Source organism: Phoenix dactylifera, chromosome 5, assembly GCF_051530095.1.
Source record: "Phoenix dactylifera cultivar Ajwa chromosome 5, Ajwa_hap1_PhDact_Kaust_v1.1, whole genome shotgun sequence".
NCBI lineage: Eukaryota > Viridiplantae > Streptophyta > Magnoliopsida > Arecales > Arecaceae > Phoenix > Phoenix dactylifera.
Genome location: NC_143194.1, coordinates 4,179,419 through 4,195,000, shown reverse-complemented (window position 1 = coordinate 4,195,000; position 15,582 = coordinate 4,179,419). Strand labels below are relative to the sequence as shown.

The window sequence follows — 15,582 nt, the reverse complement described above, 5'->3', positions numbered from 1 at the left end:
CTCCGGTCTCCTGCACACGCGCAAAAGGGTTTCCGCGATCGTCCTTCCCATTTCTATGCTTGTCACTTAATTCACCGTGCAATGATATAATTCTTCATATATTGCCGAAATTTGGTCCCATTCTTTCCATTTCTATTCCCCTGCCTTAATTCGGTTGAAATGTGATAATCTTTGTTGATTGCTGAAAATTAGGTCTTGACAGAGTGCAGCTTCTTATTTCTCTTGTTTAGACAGGTATTTGTATGTGAGCGTCTTTTGATTGATTTCATGTCGGGTTTATGTGAGCTGACGTATGCAGGACTACCCACATTATGGTGGATCTTCTTGCAAATGTGGAAGGATGGGAGTCGGGTCGGAGAAGTTCTTTTATGTTAAAATTTTTTGGATGTTTCTTGTTGGTGAATTTGTACAAATAACTCTTCGTGCTTAGTTATTGGTCTATTTGAAACTTCAGGGAGATCATATTCAAATTAAATTAGTTAGTTATTTGTAGAAAGAATTTTTAATTTGTGTTCTGTTTCTTAAATATTATTCTTTGTTTGTCATCATACATGGTCTACATGTTCATTCCACTGTTTCTCTCAAAGTTTCATCTATTGACCATTGGCAGCTTATAATCTTTTGTGGAGTCATTGATGTTATACTTGTTTTTCAATTGATTAGCTGCTTTTAATTGTGTTGCTGTTTCTTTCTTTACAGGAAGTTCTTGCCAGCTTGCACTAACCAATTATGCATTCTTGGCACAGATTCTTATTGGACAGAATAATTGTGCACATGACTCATGATGTTCAAGCTGATTCTTTGGATGTCATATAAATGAAGGATGCTCAGAACTTAGATTTTGATTTAAATTGGTGGTACAATGAATAGACCAAATACCCGCAACAAAAATAAGAGACAAAAGACTGAAGATAACAATGATCCTTCCTCTGAGATCCTGAGGTTTTTGGTTTCCTCTTCTACATATTGATCGCAATAATTATCTGTGAGCGTCTTTTCTGTTGCTAATGTTTTACCTTCTTTTCCCAGGAAGGTTCATTTAACTGGTGAAATCTCGAAAGGTGATATATGCCAGCTTTATTTGGTATGGAAGCCCAAATGTCATGGCTGCCGTGGAAACTCAAAAGATTCTCCTAATTGTTTTTGTGGGCTCATACCACCACCTAATGGAGCTAGGAAGAGTGGTTTATGGCAGAAGATGCCAGATATTATTCATTCTCTTGGTCCAAATCCTTGCAAGGACCTTCGTCCATCGATAGATACACCTGCAGGGTTGACTAATTTAGGTGCAACCTGCTATGCTAACAGTATACTTCAGTGCCTTTATATGAATACTTCTTTCAGGGCTGGCATATTCTCTGTTGAGTCGGACCTTTTAAAGCAGCATCCTGTTCTGGATCAGCTTGCGCGATTGTTTGCACAATTGCACTCAAGCAAGATGGCTTTTATCGACTCAGCTCCTTTCATTAAAACTTTGGAGCTGGACAATGGTGTTCAGCAGGATAGCCATGAATTCCTCACATTATTTCTCTCTTTGCTGGAACGTTCTTTAAGTCTTTCAAAGGTTCCCAATGCCAAAACTGTTGTGCAAGATCTGTTTCGGGGAACCGTATCAAATGTCACACGGTAAGACATGAACTTTTAAGAGAATCCTGGTGTTGCAGTTATGGTCCAAACTTTCAAAAATGTATTATCCCATGTTCTTTTCATATATAGTGGAGAGCCCGCTGTCTCAGTACTGAGGATCTTCAGTTCATATCTTCTCATTTGACTGATTTACTCTTTTCTTTCTTGTGTTATTAGGTACAACTTTCAGTTGTGTGATATTGTGAACGATTTTAATTCAGTGCAATTTTTAGTTTTCTCACTGTTAGCTTGTGTTATGTAGCTAGTAATACCATAATTCATCGATCGCCCATCTGCATAAACTTCATAAACTGTACATGCAAATATTGTTTCTACATCAGGTTGAGAAAAGGGAAAAAAGTCAAAAGGTCATTGGTGTCTTGCTAGTAAATTGGCCATCATGGCTGGTTGGGCAACTTAGTCAAGAGTAAAAGCTATATCCAATATTATTCTTGTAGGTTGATTGGCATTATTTTTAGCCCCTCATTGCCTTTATGCTCAATGTTATTTTTTTAAAATTTCATTTCATGCTACCGCTTGGTACTGATTTATAATGTTTTGACCTGAACGTTTACCTTCCCTAACTTTTTCCTGGGTCTTCTATTCCAAAATCATTATTAAATTTGTAAAATAGCTTGCTGGTGTGGTTCTTTTTGTGAAGCATAAGCAATTGCTGCATAGCTATTACTTTTGGTTAATGTGTTCAATTATTAAGGCGGAAAAAGTTTGCACTTGATGGTTTGATTTTGAACTCTGAATTAATTCCAAGTACAATAGTAGGGAAGGAGTAAGAAATGAAATTTGAAGAATTCATATTTCAGAATCTATGGTCAAGTTTATTGCTCCTTTTTATCTACTAAAACTAATATGGAATATCAGGCAAAAATTTAACTTGTTATATGATTGTAATATTTTTTTCATTGGATAAAATTGGAGATGGTATGCAAGGGGTGCGATGAAGTTTTTAAAAATTGTATCTGTCTATATCTTACCAGAAATGACATGTTCGATGCAGACATATTGGCTGTGATTTAAGGTTTTTTATTATTTGAAAAATATAAGTTTTTTAGATGCGCATGAACAGTTGCGATCTGAAGATGATTTTTGTTTATTTTGTAAAATACATAGGAGAATAAGAGCAAAGCAATTAAGATGCCGCTCAACACCTAATATACATGGAGACTTGAGAAAGTTATGTGGTAAACCATATATGTAAAGATTCTTATCAGATCTTTATAGATAACATTAAGATAATAGAAGGGCACTCATTAAAATTTTCAAATGGCAGCCATACTCATGGTAGATATTTATGTTATGTCGGAAATTCTAAAAGTTATGCACACATGCACAATGAAAAAGGTGCGGCTACACGAGTATTTGGGATGCAAAGAAAAATTTGGTCACAAAACTTTCTTTCATTATAATAGCAGAGAAGATTGATAGAAGGGCTGCCTTAAAATTTTCAAATCGCAGCCGTATTCATAGTAGAGATTTACTTTCTCTTCTTGGAATTTTAAAAGACTTGGCCATGGCAGAAAAAAAATACAGCAATAAAGTGGCATTGGGTTACAAAGTAAAGTCCGATCATGAAACTCTCTCATTGTAATAGTTTAAACTCTCTCATTGTAATAGTAGAGATGTATTGAAGGCTGCTCTTATGGTTCTTGCATACATGTTCATATGCAATTCTTGGAGAAGCACATATAGATGCATCATCTGATAGAAAGCTGGCATGCACCATCCATGCAAACATATTCTTGTCTCCGTGTAGGTATATTGGTGTATGTTGTCTTATTTTGTTCATTAACATTTATAGTTGTTCTTTAGGCATATCTAACTATTAGTTTCTTAATTCTTAATATCATCCAAAAATCAAGGTTTGCGATCTTGGTATTGGATATCATATTGGTTTGGTACTAGGTTGGTATGCTATATTATTGTGTTATGCAAAAGCGTATTTGTATGGTACCAATTCACTATTTTTGTTTTTTTTGGTTATTATGAATATTTTAAGGTTTAGGGTCCTTAGAATTGTGATTTTAAGGTTGTTTTGATGTTATTTTATTTCATATTGGTTCTTAGTACTATGTATATTTTTTAGCCCATGGGTATGTCTTAATTAGCACTTATTATTGAAATTTATTTGAATTTGGGCTTAGAATTGGGTAGCCATAATTGTGCCTAAATTTGAACAAAAATTATTGCCAACAAAAGACAACAAGTAACATGCACACACCCAAACATGCTATTAATATTTTAATTTTCTAACATTAATTTTAATATAATTTTATAATATATATATTTTTAATCTAAAAATTACTCGATAAATGAAAAATCATGATTTCTTCTTCAATGCGTAAATCATCTTTAGATCCACAACATATCATGAAGTTAGTCTAAAATATAAAATTTTGGGATGGTCTCCCTTTATTTTAACTTTTTGGCCTATTTTAGGTATAAAAAGAAAACAAAGTGAAGAATGAAGAAGAGGGGGATTACACTTGATCTTGACTTGGATTTGGGTTCAAAACCACAAAAAAACCCTTCCTTAATTTTCCTCTCCTTCTCACCTTTTCCTTAATGCTCTTATCAAAAAAGAGGGGAGAAAGGCATCGGGGTGCCTTTTCCTTCCATTTTAGTCACCGGAGGGCTTGTAATTGACTCGAACCGGGTCATACCGAGTGGAATTGATCAGGTTGTTCCACTTGGTTTGGATTGGTTGATACCGTGTCCTGAACCGAACTTTCAAACCATCTCGGTTCTGTACTAGTTTGGTACGATACATCCTGATTTAGGCGATTCAATACAGTACACATTGAACCTCGCGCGGTTTTGGTCAGTTTTGCAAACCATGATCTAAATATTCGAGGATATGGTGTATTGATTTTTAGTAATGTGAAGCAGCAAAAAAATTTACTGTATACTTTTATCTTTTTTTCTTTAATGTGACTATAAATTACAGTTCTTGTTCCCAACTTCTATTTGAATGTTTTGTTTGATATTTTAGATTAGTGATGCTATTGCATTGCTTTGTTTGATATTTTAGATTAGTGATGCTATTGCATTGCAGTATAAATAAATTGTGCCCCAATAATATTTATCTTGAAGGTGCTCAGTGTGTGGGAAAGATTCTGAAGCATCGTCAAAAATGGAAGACTTCTATGAACTGGAGCTGAACATTAAGGGTTTTGATAATCTAGATGAAAGTCTAGATGATTACCTAAGCTTGGAAGAATTGCGTGGAGAAAATCAATACTTCTGCGAGTCATGTTTTACAAGAGTTGATGCTACGCGTTGCATAAAACTACGGTCACTCCCTGCGGTGCTTAATTTCCAGCTAAAGCGTTATGTTTTCTTGCCGAAGGTTCAATTTCTCAATCTTAGGGATCTTTTTCTTTTCTTTGATATCTGAATTTTATACGAGTTGAAGGTGACAGATAGGCTGCTGGTAGTAGTTCTCTTGGTGGTTGCACCAGAGACATGGGACTAAACCCTGCCTTCCATAAGGTTGGGGAGGTTTAGGGGTTTGCACTAGATTGTGAACTATCTGATGCATTAGAACATGCTTGAAAGTGGCTATTCTGATCTATGTTTTACATGTTTTTTGCCTGCAGACAACAACAAAGAAAAAGATAACTTCAGCATTTAAGTTCCCTAGGCGACTAAATATGGGAAAAAGATTGTGGGACCCCTCTGAATCAGGTTTGATGTATGACCTTTCTGCCATTTTGATTCACAAGGGCACTGCTGTTAATAGTGGACATTATGTTGCACATATTAAGGATGAAAGCAGTGGGCAGTGGTGGGAATTTGATGATGAGCATGTTTCTAAGTTGGGTTATCACCCCTTTGGAGAAGTCACCTCAAATTCATCTGCACCAAAGCCAAAGTTAAATTGTTCTGGGCAAGTGGAATCCATTGCAAATGGAAAACATCTTAAAACTGACCAGACAACCGATTCAGATTTCAGCAATCCTATTCATGAGATATTTTCTTCTACTGATGCTTATATGTTGATGTATAATCGTGTTACTGACAAGGAGACCAACATCTATCTGAACAGAAAATGTGGGGCAAATGATATGGACATAGATGTAAAGAACAGTTCTCTTCCACCTCATTTGTCTAATGAGATTGAAGCGTTGAATGCATCATATGCCCATGCTTGTGAAGACTACCAGCATAGAAAAGATAGGCAGGTGTCTTATATAACAGAACGTCGACAAGAAGTAAAATCAGTTCTTTCAGAAGCCCCTGTTGACCCACTTGAAGATTCATATTTTTGGGTTTCAACAGAATGGCTTCGCCAGTGGGCAGACAATATTACTCCTCCGTAAGTTAAGACCTACCCTTGTTTTTTTCCTTTTTCTGTTGTAGAACATCTGATTCTATGTTTAGATATATGAAAGTGCTTGAAATAGATGTACATCTGAATAAGCTAGGTGCTTCAAATTTCAATGCATTAAGCAAGAGTGTGTTGATATCTGGTATGAGAGACAGAGCACATTATTTTAAATTGTTAATTAGCTAGATAGGAGCATTACTTTCTTATCTATCAGCACAAGTGTTGGCTTTTGATTTGGCTTCTTCAAATATGAGATAAGCTGAGATTGGTCCTGAATTTCAAGCTGAAATTCATTTCAGAGCATTCTTGACCAGACATGCTCAATTAACCTTGTCTTGTTATGCTCCTATGCATAAAGTGTTATGAATATCTTATTTGATTCATGACCTTTTTTCTTTTTAAACTGGGTTGAGATGTCTTTGTGTGATATAGGCTTTTTCAAGTAATTTTCAAATGCCGACTATTATCTCATCGACAAAAGCTGATGAGCCCAAAAACAAACCTATATTACTGAAGTTCATGTATTCTAGTCTAAGTTTTTGAAACTTCTATAAAAGATGCCTATCACTATACTTTTAAACGAGCCTAACAGGTGTGAGGGACAGCTTGAGCTTGGCTTGAAAACCTAGATGGCTAGCTCAAGGTTGGCTTAAGATAGAAAGGTGCAGCTTAATCTCTTCTCAGTCAATATCAAGCCAACATGTGCTTGTTTCACTTTAGTCTCGAAACATCAATTTGAGCTGGACATGGTTTCTCAGCTTGAAGCTCGCTTTCTAGTGGTTATAGAGGAGAATCCTAACCCTAGCCATCTCCTCCCTTTTGTCTCTTCAATCTCAGATGTATTGGCTTTGAAGCTTTTCTTCAAGGAGGGACCACCTGGGTTGGTAAGGTCATGATGGATGGAGGCAGAACAAGAAGAATTGGTTCTACTAGATTGATGCCTTGATGGAGAGGATTGCTATCTATTGGTCTCGTACTATATACATGGGAAGGCAGATGTCAGGAGGCAGGGGAGGGAGGTGAGCTACATGGATAGGATGCTATATTTCATGGTGAGGAAGAGGCAGGAGACAATTATGCTGAGATAGAGGAAGAGGGAGGATACAATTATGCTGAGATAGAGGAGGTTGAAGTTAGAGGCTGCAGAAGGGTAGGATAGAAAGGAGAAAAATCAAGGGAATGGGCCGTGCTGCAGCTGTCTCTTTGTGCGCGTGTGTGTGTGTGTGTGTGAGAGAGAGAGAGAGAGAGAGGGGGGGGGGGGCTAAGGCATGCTTTCGCCAAAGGCATGCTGTCTCTATTTATTAGCAAGTAAACCTTAGAGCTTTTAATTAAGATCTAATGGCTGAGAATCTTTCTTTTAACAGAATATAGTAATGGTTCAGAATTTATTAGTATATATTGATTTTTATCGATGAATAACTAGTAAATGACCATCTTTCTAACCTTTTTGGTGGCTATCATCTAGATGAACTTGTCTCATGAAGAAGGTTCTCCATGATGAAGCAACAATTCTTTAGAAAAATTGAACCTCCAGTTGCATGACTTTTTTTAGGATTGGTTCTATACTCAGCAGTCATTATGATTATGGATAATTCCCTATCAACTAAGTTATTTTTTTAGTTTTTATCAATGGTTATTCTTATGCCATTGTTTGCAGTCTTTGAACTGTTTTCTTCAGTGTACTGAAGTTAATTTGATGATCAGTGGGAGGCCTGCTTGTTGCTCTTGTGATATGACATTTTGGTATTTTTCTACAGCTGCCTTGACAACAGCTTAATTCAATGCATACATGGAAAAGTTCCTGTTTCAATGGTTACATCAATGAAGCGTTTGTCAAATACAGCTTGGCAGAAATTGCTGTCTAAAGTAAGTAATTATGCTGATAGATATATGTGGCTGGCATCATTCTGTCAGATACTAAATTGTCATTTTACCTTCTAGTTTCTTCTTTTTGTGAAACGGCACTTGTGGTGCAAATGCTATACTTAATGGAAAGTCTGGATGTGTATATCTGTCATGTGTTGTTCAACTGACCTCACTTGACAAGCTTGTGAGATAGAAAAATTGATGAGCGTGAGAGCTAGGAAAATGGGATAATCTAGAAACAAACAGATGGATGGCTGGTGCTTAGTTTCATGATGGGGAAAAACATCTCAAAATGCAATACTAAGAAGAGAGACATCAGACAATCATTAAACAATTAGCAGAGTCCTAATGGGGGTGCCAAATGTTGAAAGTTAAAATCTTTTTAATGCTATAACATATTCAAAGGTCTTGAATAAACCATGCTTATTATAGTTTAAGTATTCTCAGTGATGGGCCACAGGATAAGGATAAGCTGAGGGCTTTTTTGGTACCATTTTTTTCTGTTCTTTTTTTAAAAGTAGAAACACAGAATCCAATGCAAAAAATTTGTTTGGTTATGCTGTTTCTATTTTGTTGATAAATAACTTCCGTTTTTTCTAGAAAAAGTGGAAGTGAAAAAATTTCACTTTCACTTTTTTTTGAAAAAAATGACATTTTAGGGTGGAAAGAAGTCCCTGTGCCTGTCTACCGTCTATTTGGTTTCCTTCCCTTAGTCTGCCTCCCCTTCCTCCAACCCTTCTCCATCTCCAACAACAACCTTGCAAGCCTCCTTCCCGCTGGCCTTTCCCTCCTCCTCTGCCGCCACTCCCTTGACCTTAGCCATAATGCCTTCTTCTGCCACTTATTGGAAGATCTCGGCAACATCCCCTCCATCCGCTCCCTCAACCTCTCTTCCAACTCCCTCTCTTCTCTTCTCTTTGCTACCTGTTCCTCCCTCTGCTACTTCTCCCTCGCCGAGAATCACCTCCAAGGCACCATCCCCTCCATGCTCTCCCACTGCTCCTTCCTTCTGCACCTCAACCTCTCCAACAACCAACTCTTCGGCTCTCCCCTCCGTGCTTTGGTCTCTCTCTCTCGGCTCTGAGGCCTCGACCTCTCTTGCAATTCCTTCTCCGGGAGCGTCCTTGAGGTCGTCGCCAATCTCCACAACATCAAGAACCTCGACTTGAGCTTCAATCGCTTCTCCAGGTTGTTCCCAGTTGGTGTCAGCCTCTACCTGCACTTGACCAGCCTAGATTTGAGTGGCAATGCTGCTCTTTTGGATTCCATCCAATGGCTTGGCTCCCCTACTTTCCTCAACTTGTCAAACAACTAGCTTTCCAATGATCTTCCGGCCTAGATTGGTAACATGACCACCCTCCAGCACTTGGACTTGTCTAGCAACCAGTTGAAAAACCGAAAGTTGGAAATTTCTCTTTATTATATTTTTCTGGCAAAAAAATTGACCCAATCATATTGGAGCTAGTCCATAAAAGGTCTTTTTTTGTGTAAGAAAATGTGGTCAAAGCACATTGCATGCCTCTTCCAATGTAGGTCAACTCGTTGATGGCTATGCCATTTCTTTTTTCCATTGTTACAAAAAATTTAGTGACTACCAAACATGATTTTGTTGTCAGAAATCTGAAAATGGAAACAGAATTCCTGTTTCTAATTTCTTTGAAAAAGAAACGTGACAATGATGCCATTCACAACCTAAAATTTAAACTTTTATTATTATTTTTGAATACAGAGACAATAGTTATTAGGAGTCTACTATTTCAATCTTGTAATCATATTGAAAAATATAATTTCATTTTTGGAAAACCCTAGAATTTTTCTTGGTGGCAATTTTTGTACTTATTGCATTCATGGTGATTGGCCCACGGGACCCAACATTTTCTCCCTCACATTGGATGTGCTTGATACTATAGGTTCGTGGTGTCACATCGTTATTGCGACCTTCAATATTAGTCCAGGTTCAATGCATGTGCCAAACATAGTGATTTTTATCACAAGTTGACTGCTCAGCTTTTTGGAATTTCTTTTCACTTTGTGTTTTTGCTAATCCATCATTTTGGCGTGCAATATTTATTTTGCTTGTAGGTTATTAAATGGCCTTTGATTTCTTCATTACTACTTACCAGCATAGTCATTCGGGACCATATCTTGGTAATGTACTGAAAAAGGAAAACCTCCATCAGCATGGTGTTTTTCAATTGACACCTAAATCTTATTTATGATTCAATCGACTATCTTTAACTGTGATATACATGCATTGAAGTTATGGATCAATGGATCACACGGAGCTAAATTGGAAGGCAGAGGGTGGGTGCCAGCTGGTTCAGCTGGTATTGTTGTTGGAGGTTGCACTTTTTGTAAGTGATTAGTGAACAAAAAAGATGAATAAGTGAATAGTAAATATACAAAAAATGCTGCAAAGGGATTACCCCTTTCTTACAGGAGGGTGATACGGAAAACTGAAGTCACAGTGCCTATGTAAAGGACAAAATAAAACACCAATAACCAACCAGTATCAGACAATTCACAAGCCTGACTATTATGGTATAATATATTAACTACCATCTGCCCAAAATTCCACTTCATTCAAATATATGCCTAGTTACTCTTCTTTGACTTGGAAGGGCTAATTCTTTGGTTTCTTTTGCTTTCAAAGACAAAATATCATGCATGTAAATCCTCTTATTCTTCATCTTGTTTTTATTGATAGGGAAAAGACTCACCTCCAAAAAGTTTCTGGTGGAGCCTTTTAAGTTCCTAAGACATGACTTGACCCTTGAACAACCTCAATTTACTCTTAAAAAGGACCCTGTGTGAGAGCTTTAAATTATAGTTGCTGAGGTCATAAAATTTAAGAAAGATGGCCTGATAGTCCAATACCTCAATTAGTATGAAACACTTCTTATGAGTTTTGCTATGTTGTCTATTTGCTTGCACATGATGGATGATCTTAGAAGTTGTTATCCTGTATGTACAATGTAATTTATATATATATATAGTACCTCTCTATAAAGGTACGCAAATATGTTAATGCGAATGACAAAGATCAAAAGGATTCAAATCTCAAGGATTGGTATCATATCAATGGTTGGCCTGTATGGTATGATTCTTAATACAGGGGCAGTATAGGGGTAATGTGACTTGATATGCTTGGGTACATATGAGGAAAAAAAGAAAGCAAGTGTACCAAATAATAAGCCTCTGTGTGACACAACATGAGCCAGGTTCCCCAATATTGACTATGGCCAGTACGTTATGTACCTGCTGGTATGGAGCAGGTGCGCACGAGGTTTCAACCCTTGGTTCATATACATGTGTACGCTTGTATATGTAGTTTTGGATAGGAACAAGGACTTGACATCAATTTGAACAGTAGAGTGTAGCATGTACATCACCTGTGGTTTGGGAAACATGAACCAGAAGTGGGGAAAACATGGTCAGCCAGAGATGTCTTGCAAATGTTTCAAGTAGAATAGAAGTGTTCTGAAGCTACCAGTAGCGTGAAAGGTAAAAATTGGTTGAAAACTGCCATTTTGATACTCATTCTAAATACTCTTTTCCAACCAATCCTTTTCTAACCCTGTAAAATATATCAGATATAAAAGTTTTTCAATATTCTTGATTATTTTGTTTTAATTATGTACCATTCTTCAAAATCTTCTTATTTCCTATGGCTGCCTATTTGCCTTTTCACAAAAGCAATGTTAAAAATGATGTGATAGGTTTAATGCTTCAACCTTGGTTTTCCACATGATTGCGAAAAATTCTTTTCATCTTTTTTTAATTGAATCTTTAAAGGTTCTATCCTTTTGACACCCTGAGTAAGTTGATAAACATTTTTGTCTGCAGCAGTTCACATCTGACATTATCAGAATCTAATCGTAGTTTTTGTTGTTTAATTTTTCTATAATAAAATCAACAATTTTTGGGTATGTAGAGTCCACTGCCTTTTAAGAGGCTTCATTTAGTGCAAGGTACGCCATAGCAAGGCATACCGTATTGTACCGATTTGGTACTATTTATGGTATGGGGTGTATACTGACACTCAGTATGCCGAACTGGCTCTTATACCAGGCGCACTGACGCAATAACTAGGTGGCACCGGTACAGAGTCCGGTACCGAGATAGCATACCTTGAATCAGTGGAGAGTTGTCCATTTTGGTTATATTCTCACAATTTCTTTATTTGCTGAAAAGAAAAATTTCATTAGATTCCTGCAAATACTATGATTTCATTGTCTACTCTTCTACGAAAATAATCCCACCAGTTGTCCTGTATGGGCAGGAGAAACCAAGCATATATTTCTTTTACTTTTGTTCCTTGTTCCGATCAGCTACCTCATTGGCCTCCCTAGCCTTGTGCACAATAGCATAGTCCATCCAATTTGTACTCAGCACTGTAGTTTCATCTATATATTCCTTCAAATACTACGGGATGCACTTTTTCCTTGCAAACTATACTTATTTCAAACCCCCCTCCCTCCTCAAACCCAGGTCCTGTTGGTTTCTAAATAAACCTGAATCAAGTTCACTTTTTCTTTTGTCAAAGAAAGGTCCACTTTATCAGCTTTATTCGAGTTTATTTAGCCAAACAACTTCTTGGGCATCTAAATAGCCCCAATAATGAGGACTATTTTGGTATTTCAAAGAAAAGAAAAAAAGAAAACTGAAATGGTACCTTTTCTGTACTTAATTGGCTTTAACCAGGTTAAAACTGTTCGGGTGTTTGGAGTCAAATAGTTTTACCTAGTTAATGAGGAAGAAGTGTGTTTTTGAATAATTTTATTCAAATATTCTGATTAAACTCATTAAAGTCATTTGGGAACCGAGGAGGGCCTAATTTTAGCTGAACTTACCCAGAGTTGGATTGACGTTCCAATTCTCAGCAAATTTTGGATTATGATTCATTTGCTAGATTGGATCAGATTAGTGTCTTTGGTTAATTAATCGCGTACCAGACCCAATCTGCTTGCAGCACTATATCAGATATGTATGACTACCATGGCACACTGTCAAACTACAATGTAATGATCTCTATGAGTTGATGACTATTAATTGTAGAAACAGGTTTCCTGTCTATCATTCCTAAGGATCTTGTATCGTTTATTGAGCTATGTGGCATTTCAACCAATTCCATGTGACACATATGCATGTTCATATGTTTTTGGTATAAGCATGTGCCCATTTAAGTTTTGGTACGTTGCTGCGTCAGATTCTTAAGGTCATCTTGACACTTGGACACTTTAATTGCATTTCTAGATAATAGTGCTTGTCTTCTAGATGACAGCATTTACTAGAGGAGGGTAGATAGTTTTGTTACCAAAAGAAGTCTCGAATAAGCTACAAGCCACTTCTAATTGGAATTGCACCCTTGGTGGTGTAAATTGAATTGCTTTGGATGGAATGATAATATCATTAATAATTATGATATTTTTCATGCCTTTGAGTTCTGTTTTCCCCTTTTCAGCTTTAAGTAAACTTGATGGATTCCTATTTGTTATACGTTATTTCTTGTTTTTCGTTTGAATAATTAAATATTATTTTATTTATAGTCTTTTTTGTCATCGTATCTGCTATTCTTGGTGATATCCATGTTCTCTCATATTTTCAGTATGGAGGGGGGCCAACATTGAGCGGTGATGATTACTGCATCGACTGTCTTAAAGATAGGGCTAAGAATGCAGCATGTGCAGATGATTATCGAGATCGAAGAGCTTCTTTAAGGCAAGTGGCAGAGGCAGCCCTTGCTGGAGATTGTCCAGATGGTGCTTCATATTATGTGTCTAAAACATGGTAAGATTCTTCATAGGGGCTTTACTATTTATTCGATCATTTTATTTTAGTCCTTTTCAATATTCTGGATGTGCATGCTTAAGAGTTAAGAATGGTCAACTTCTCCAGCCTTGGTATAGAGCTATTTATGGCAGGGCACCAGCGAGGTGGAGTCTGCCAAAATTATCAGCTCCCTGTCTGGAGCCCTTGTCTAGGCCTGTCTAGATGCATGTCCGATTTCATTGGCCCAGTTTTGGTCTAGTTTGTCTCCGCTTACTCTTAGCGTTGCTTCTGAAACTTTTGGCCATATTTGTTAGAAGTCCAGGTCTCCAAACCCTTGTATGTAATTTCCTTTCTATTTGATTGATACATGAGTTATGTAGGCTGACTAGGCGAGTCTCACTATGACATTTTCTCCATATTTTCCAGAATCTTCCTGATAATTATGGAAATTGTGCATAAAACAACTGAAAACCAATAAATATATGAAATACCTTTTGGCTGTACATTTTGCAATTCTTATTTGCAGTAGATAACCATATATAAATTTTAAATATCTCACCAACTCACTTTCTTTTTTTTTTTTTCATTCTTAAACTTCTATTCTGTATTTTGCTTATATTATGAAACTTTTGAAACAAAACCCAGAAATAGACAAATCAGAAGTCTCATTGAAGCTTCCTCTGTTGCTAACCTGTAAACAAGAATTATTACTAGGTTAAGGTCTGAAGGGTGACAAATTGGATCCAGGACTAGTGTAATTGTCTGGACGGCTGATTTCCAAATGCGATGCTTGATCTTTTTGGCTGTTGAGAGTTGTTTCAAAAGACGTCCAATTCTGCCCTCTTGATCTGGGGCCTTATTTATCCCAAGAAGGACGAGGCCTTGAGGCCTGTGGGTGAGGTCTGTCCTCTTGCAGATGTGGTGTTGCATTGCTAGGTCACGGTTAAAGTTGTCATTGGTTCATTATGATCTTTCTTTCACTTATCAGGGCATCATGTGAATGGATTGTGTCATCAAGTCAGGTAATTGAATTATTTGAACGATTGGGTTAAGGATAAACTTAACGATCGCCTTACCTGTTGGGAAACCTCATATGATAATTGCTTATATACAAATGACTCTGTGTGTACATGGTGGTACCTCTGCAAGGACATGCTTGGGAGACTCCAATGTTTATGTGTGAGTTAGTCGGATTATACAAGAGATTGGTCTAGACCAGCATAAGTTTTTCTATTCTTGGTTTAATGAAAGGAAATGGTTTTCTTCAATGTCAGTGCTGAATTAATTTGTATTTGCATGGCTAGCATATTTTCTGTTTTGTATAATGGGTTGACTTGTCTTTCTTTCTTCCAAAAAAGGATAAAGAAATTTTTGTTTGTGGGCATTGCAGTAGATTGCATGCCTTGGTGTTCCAGATTAATGTTGCTATGTGGAGTTGCTCTATGTTGTGACAGGCTTCATGGAAATGGTCCCTCAATCTGGCTGTCTAAATGGACCTTGCCTTAATGATTGTTGTTCCCTTAGATCACTGATTGCTATTACTAGTATATCTTCTATACATATTATAATATGTTTTATAATTTCACATTGGTTTATCCATTCCAGTTCATTGTTTTGTTATTGTAGGTTGGTGCAATGGTTGCGTAGAAAAAATGCTGATTCTCCTTGTGATGCTGATGCTGGACCTACAGCCTCTCTTAGATGCCCCCATGGAAATCTTCTTCCTGAACAGGCTGCTGGTGCAAAGCGTGTAGTGGTTCCAGAAAATCTCTGGCTATTTTTCTTTGAAAGTGCCAGTACAGTGAGACCTGATGATATGTTGAATTCTTCAGTCTTCCCTGCTGATTCTGAACCATGTGAAATTTGCAGTAGGGAACTGACAGAAGTTGCATGCATGGAGGATACCCTTAGGTGGTGCTGATGATACATTTTATATTTAACTTTAACCAAAATTCAATTGCTTTTTTCTTAAA

General features: G+C 37.0%; 1 protein-coding gene across 4 annotated transcripts in view; it reads left to right on the top strand.

Annotated features, from left to right (window-relative positions):
* Positions 1-15,582, top strand: part of UBP26 (ubiquitin-specific protease 26) — a 35,431-nt gene that overhangs the window by 612 nt on the left and 19,237 nt on the right. For 2 of the 4 annotated variants that reach the window (XM_017843196.4, XM_026805245.3), the window contains exons 2-8: positions 700-942; positions 1,030-1,626; positions 4,735-4,990; positions 5,241-5,959; positions 7,729-7,837; positions 13,446-13,627; positions 15,236-15,520. In XM_017843196.4, the coding sequence (XP_017698685.1) occupies positions 863-942; positions 1,030-1,626; positions 4,735-4,990; positions 5,241-5,959; positions 7,729-7,837; positions 13,446-13,627; positions 15,236-15,520 (2,228 nt within the window). In that variant the 5' untranslated portion in view covers positions 700-862. The remainder of the gene's footprint in view (positions 1-699; positions 943-1,029; positions 1,627-4,734; positions 4,991-5,240; positions 5,960-7,728; positions 7,838-13,445; positions 13,628-15,235; positions 15,521-15,582) is intronic. The other 2 variants (XM_008793671.4, XM_026805246.3) reach the window with 2 other exon arrangements.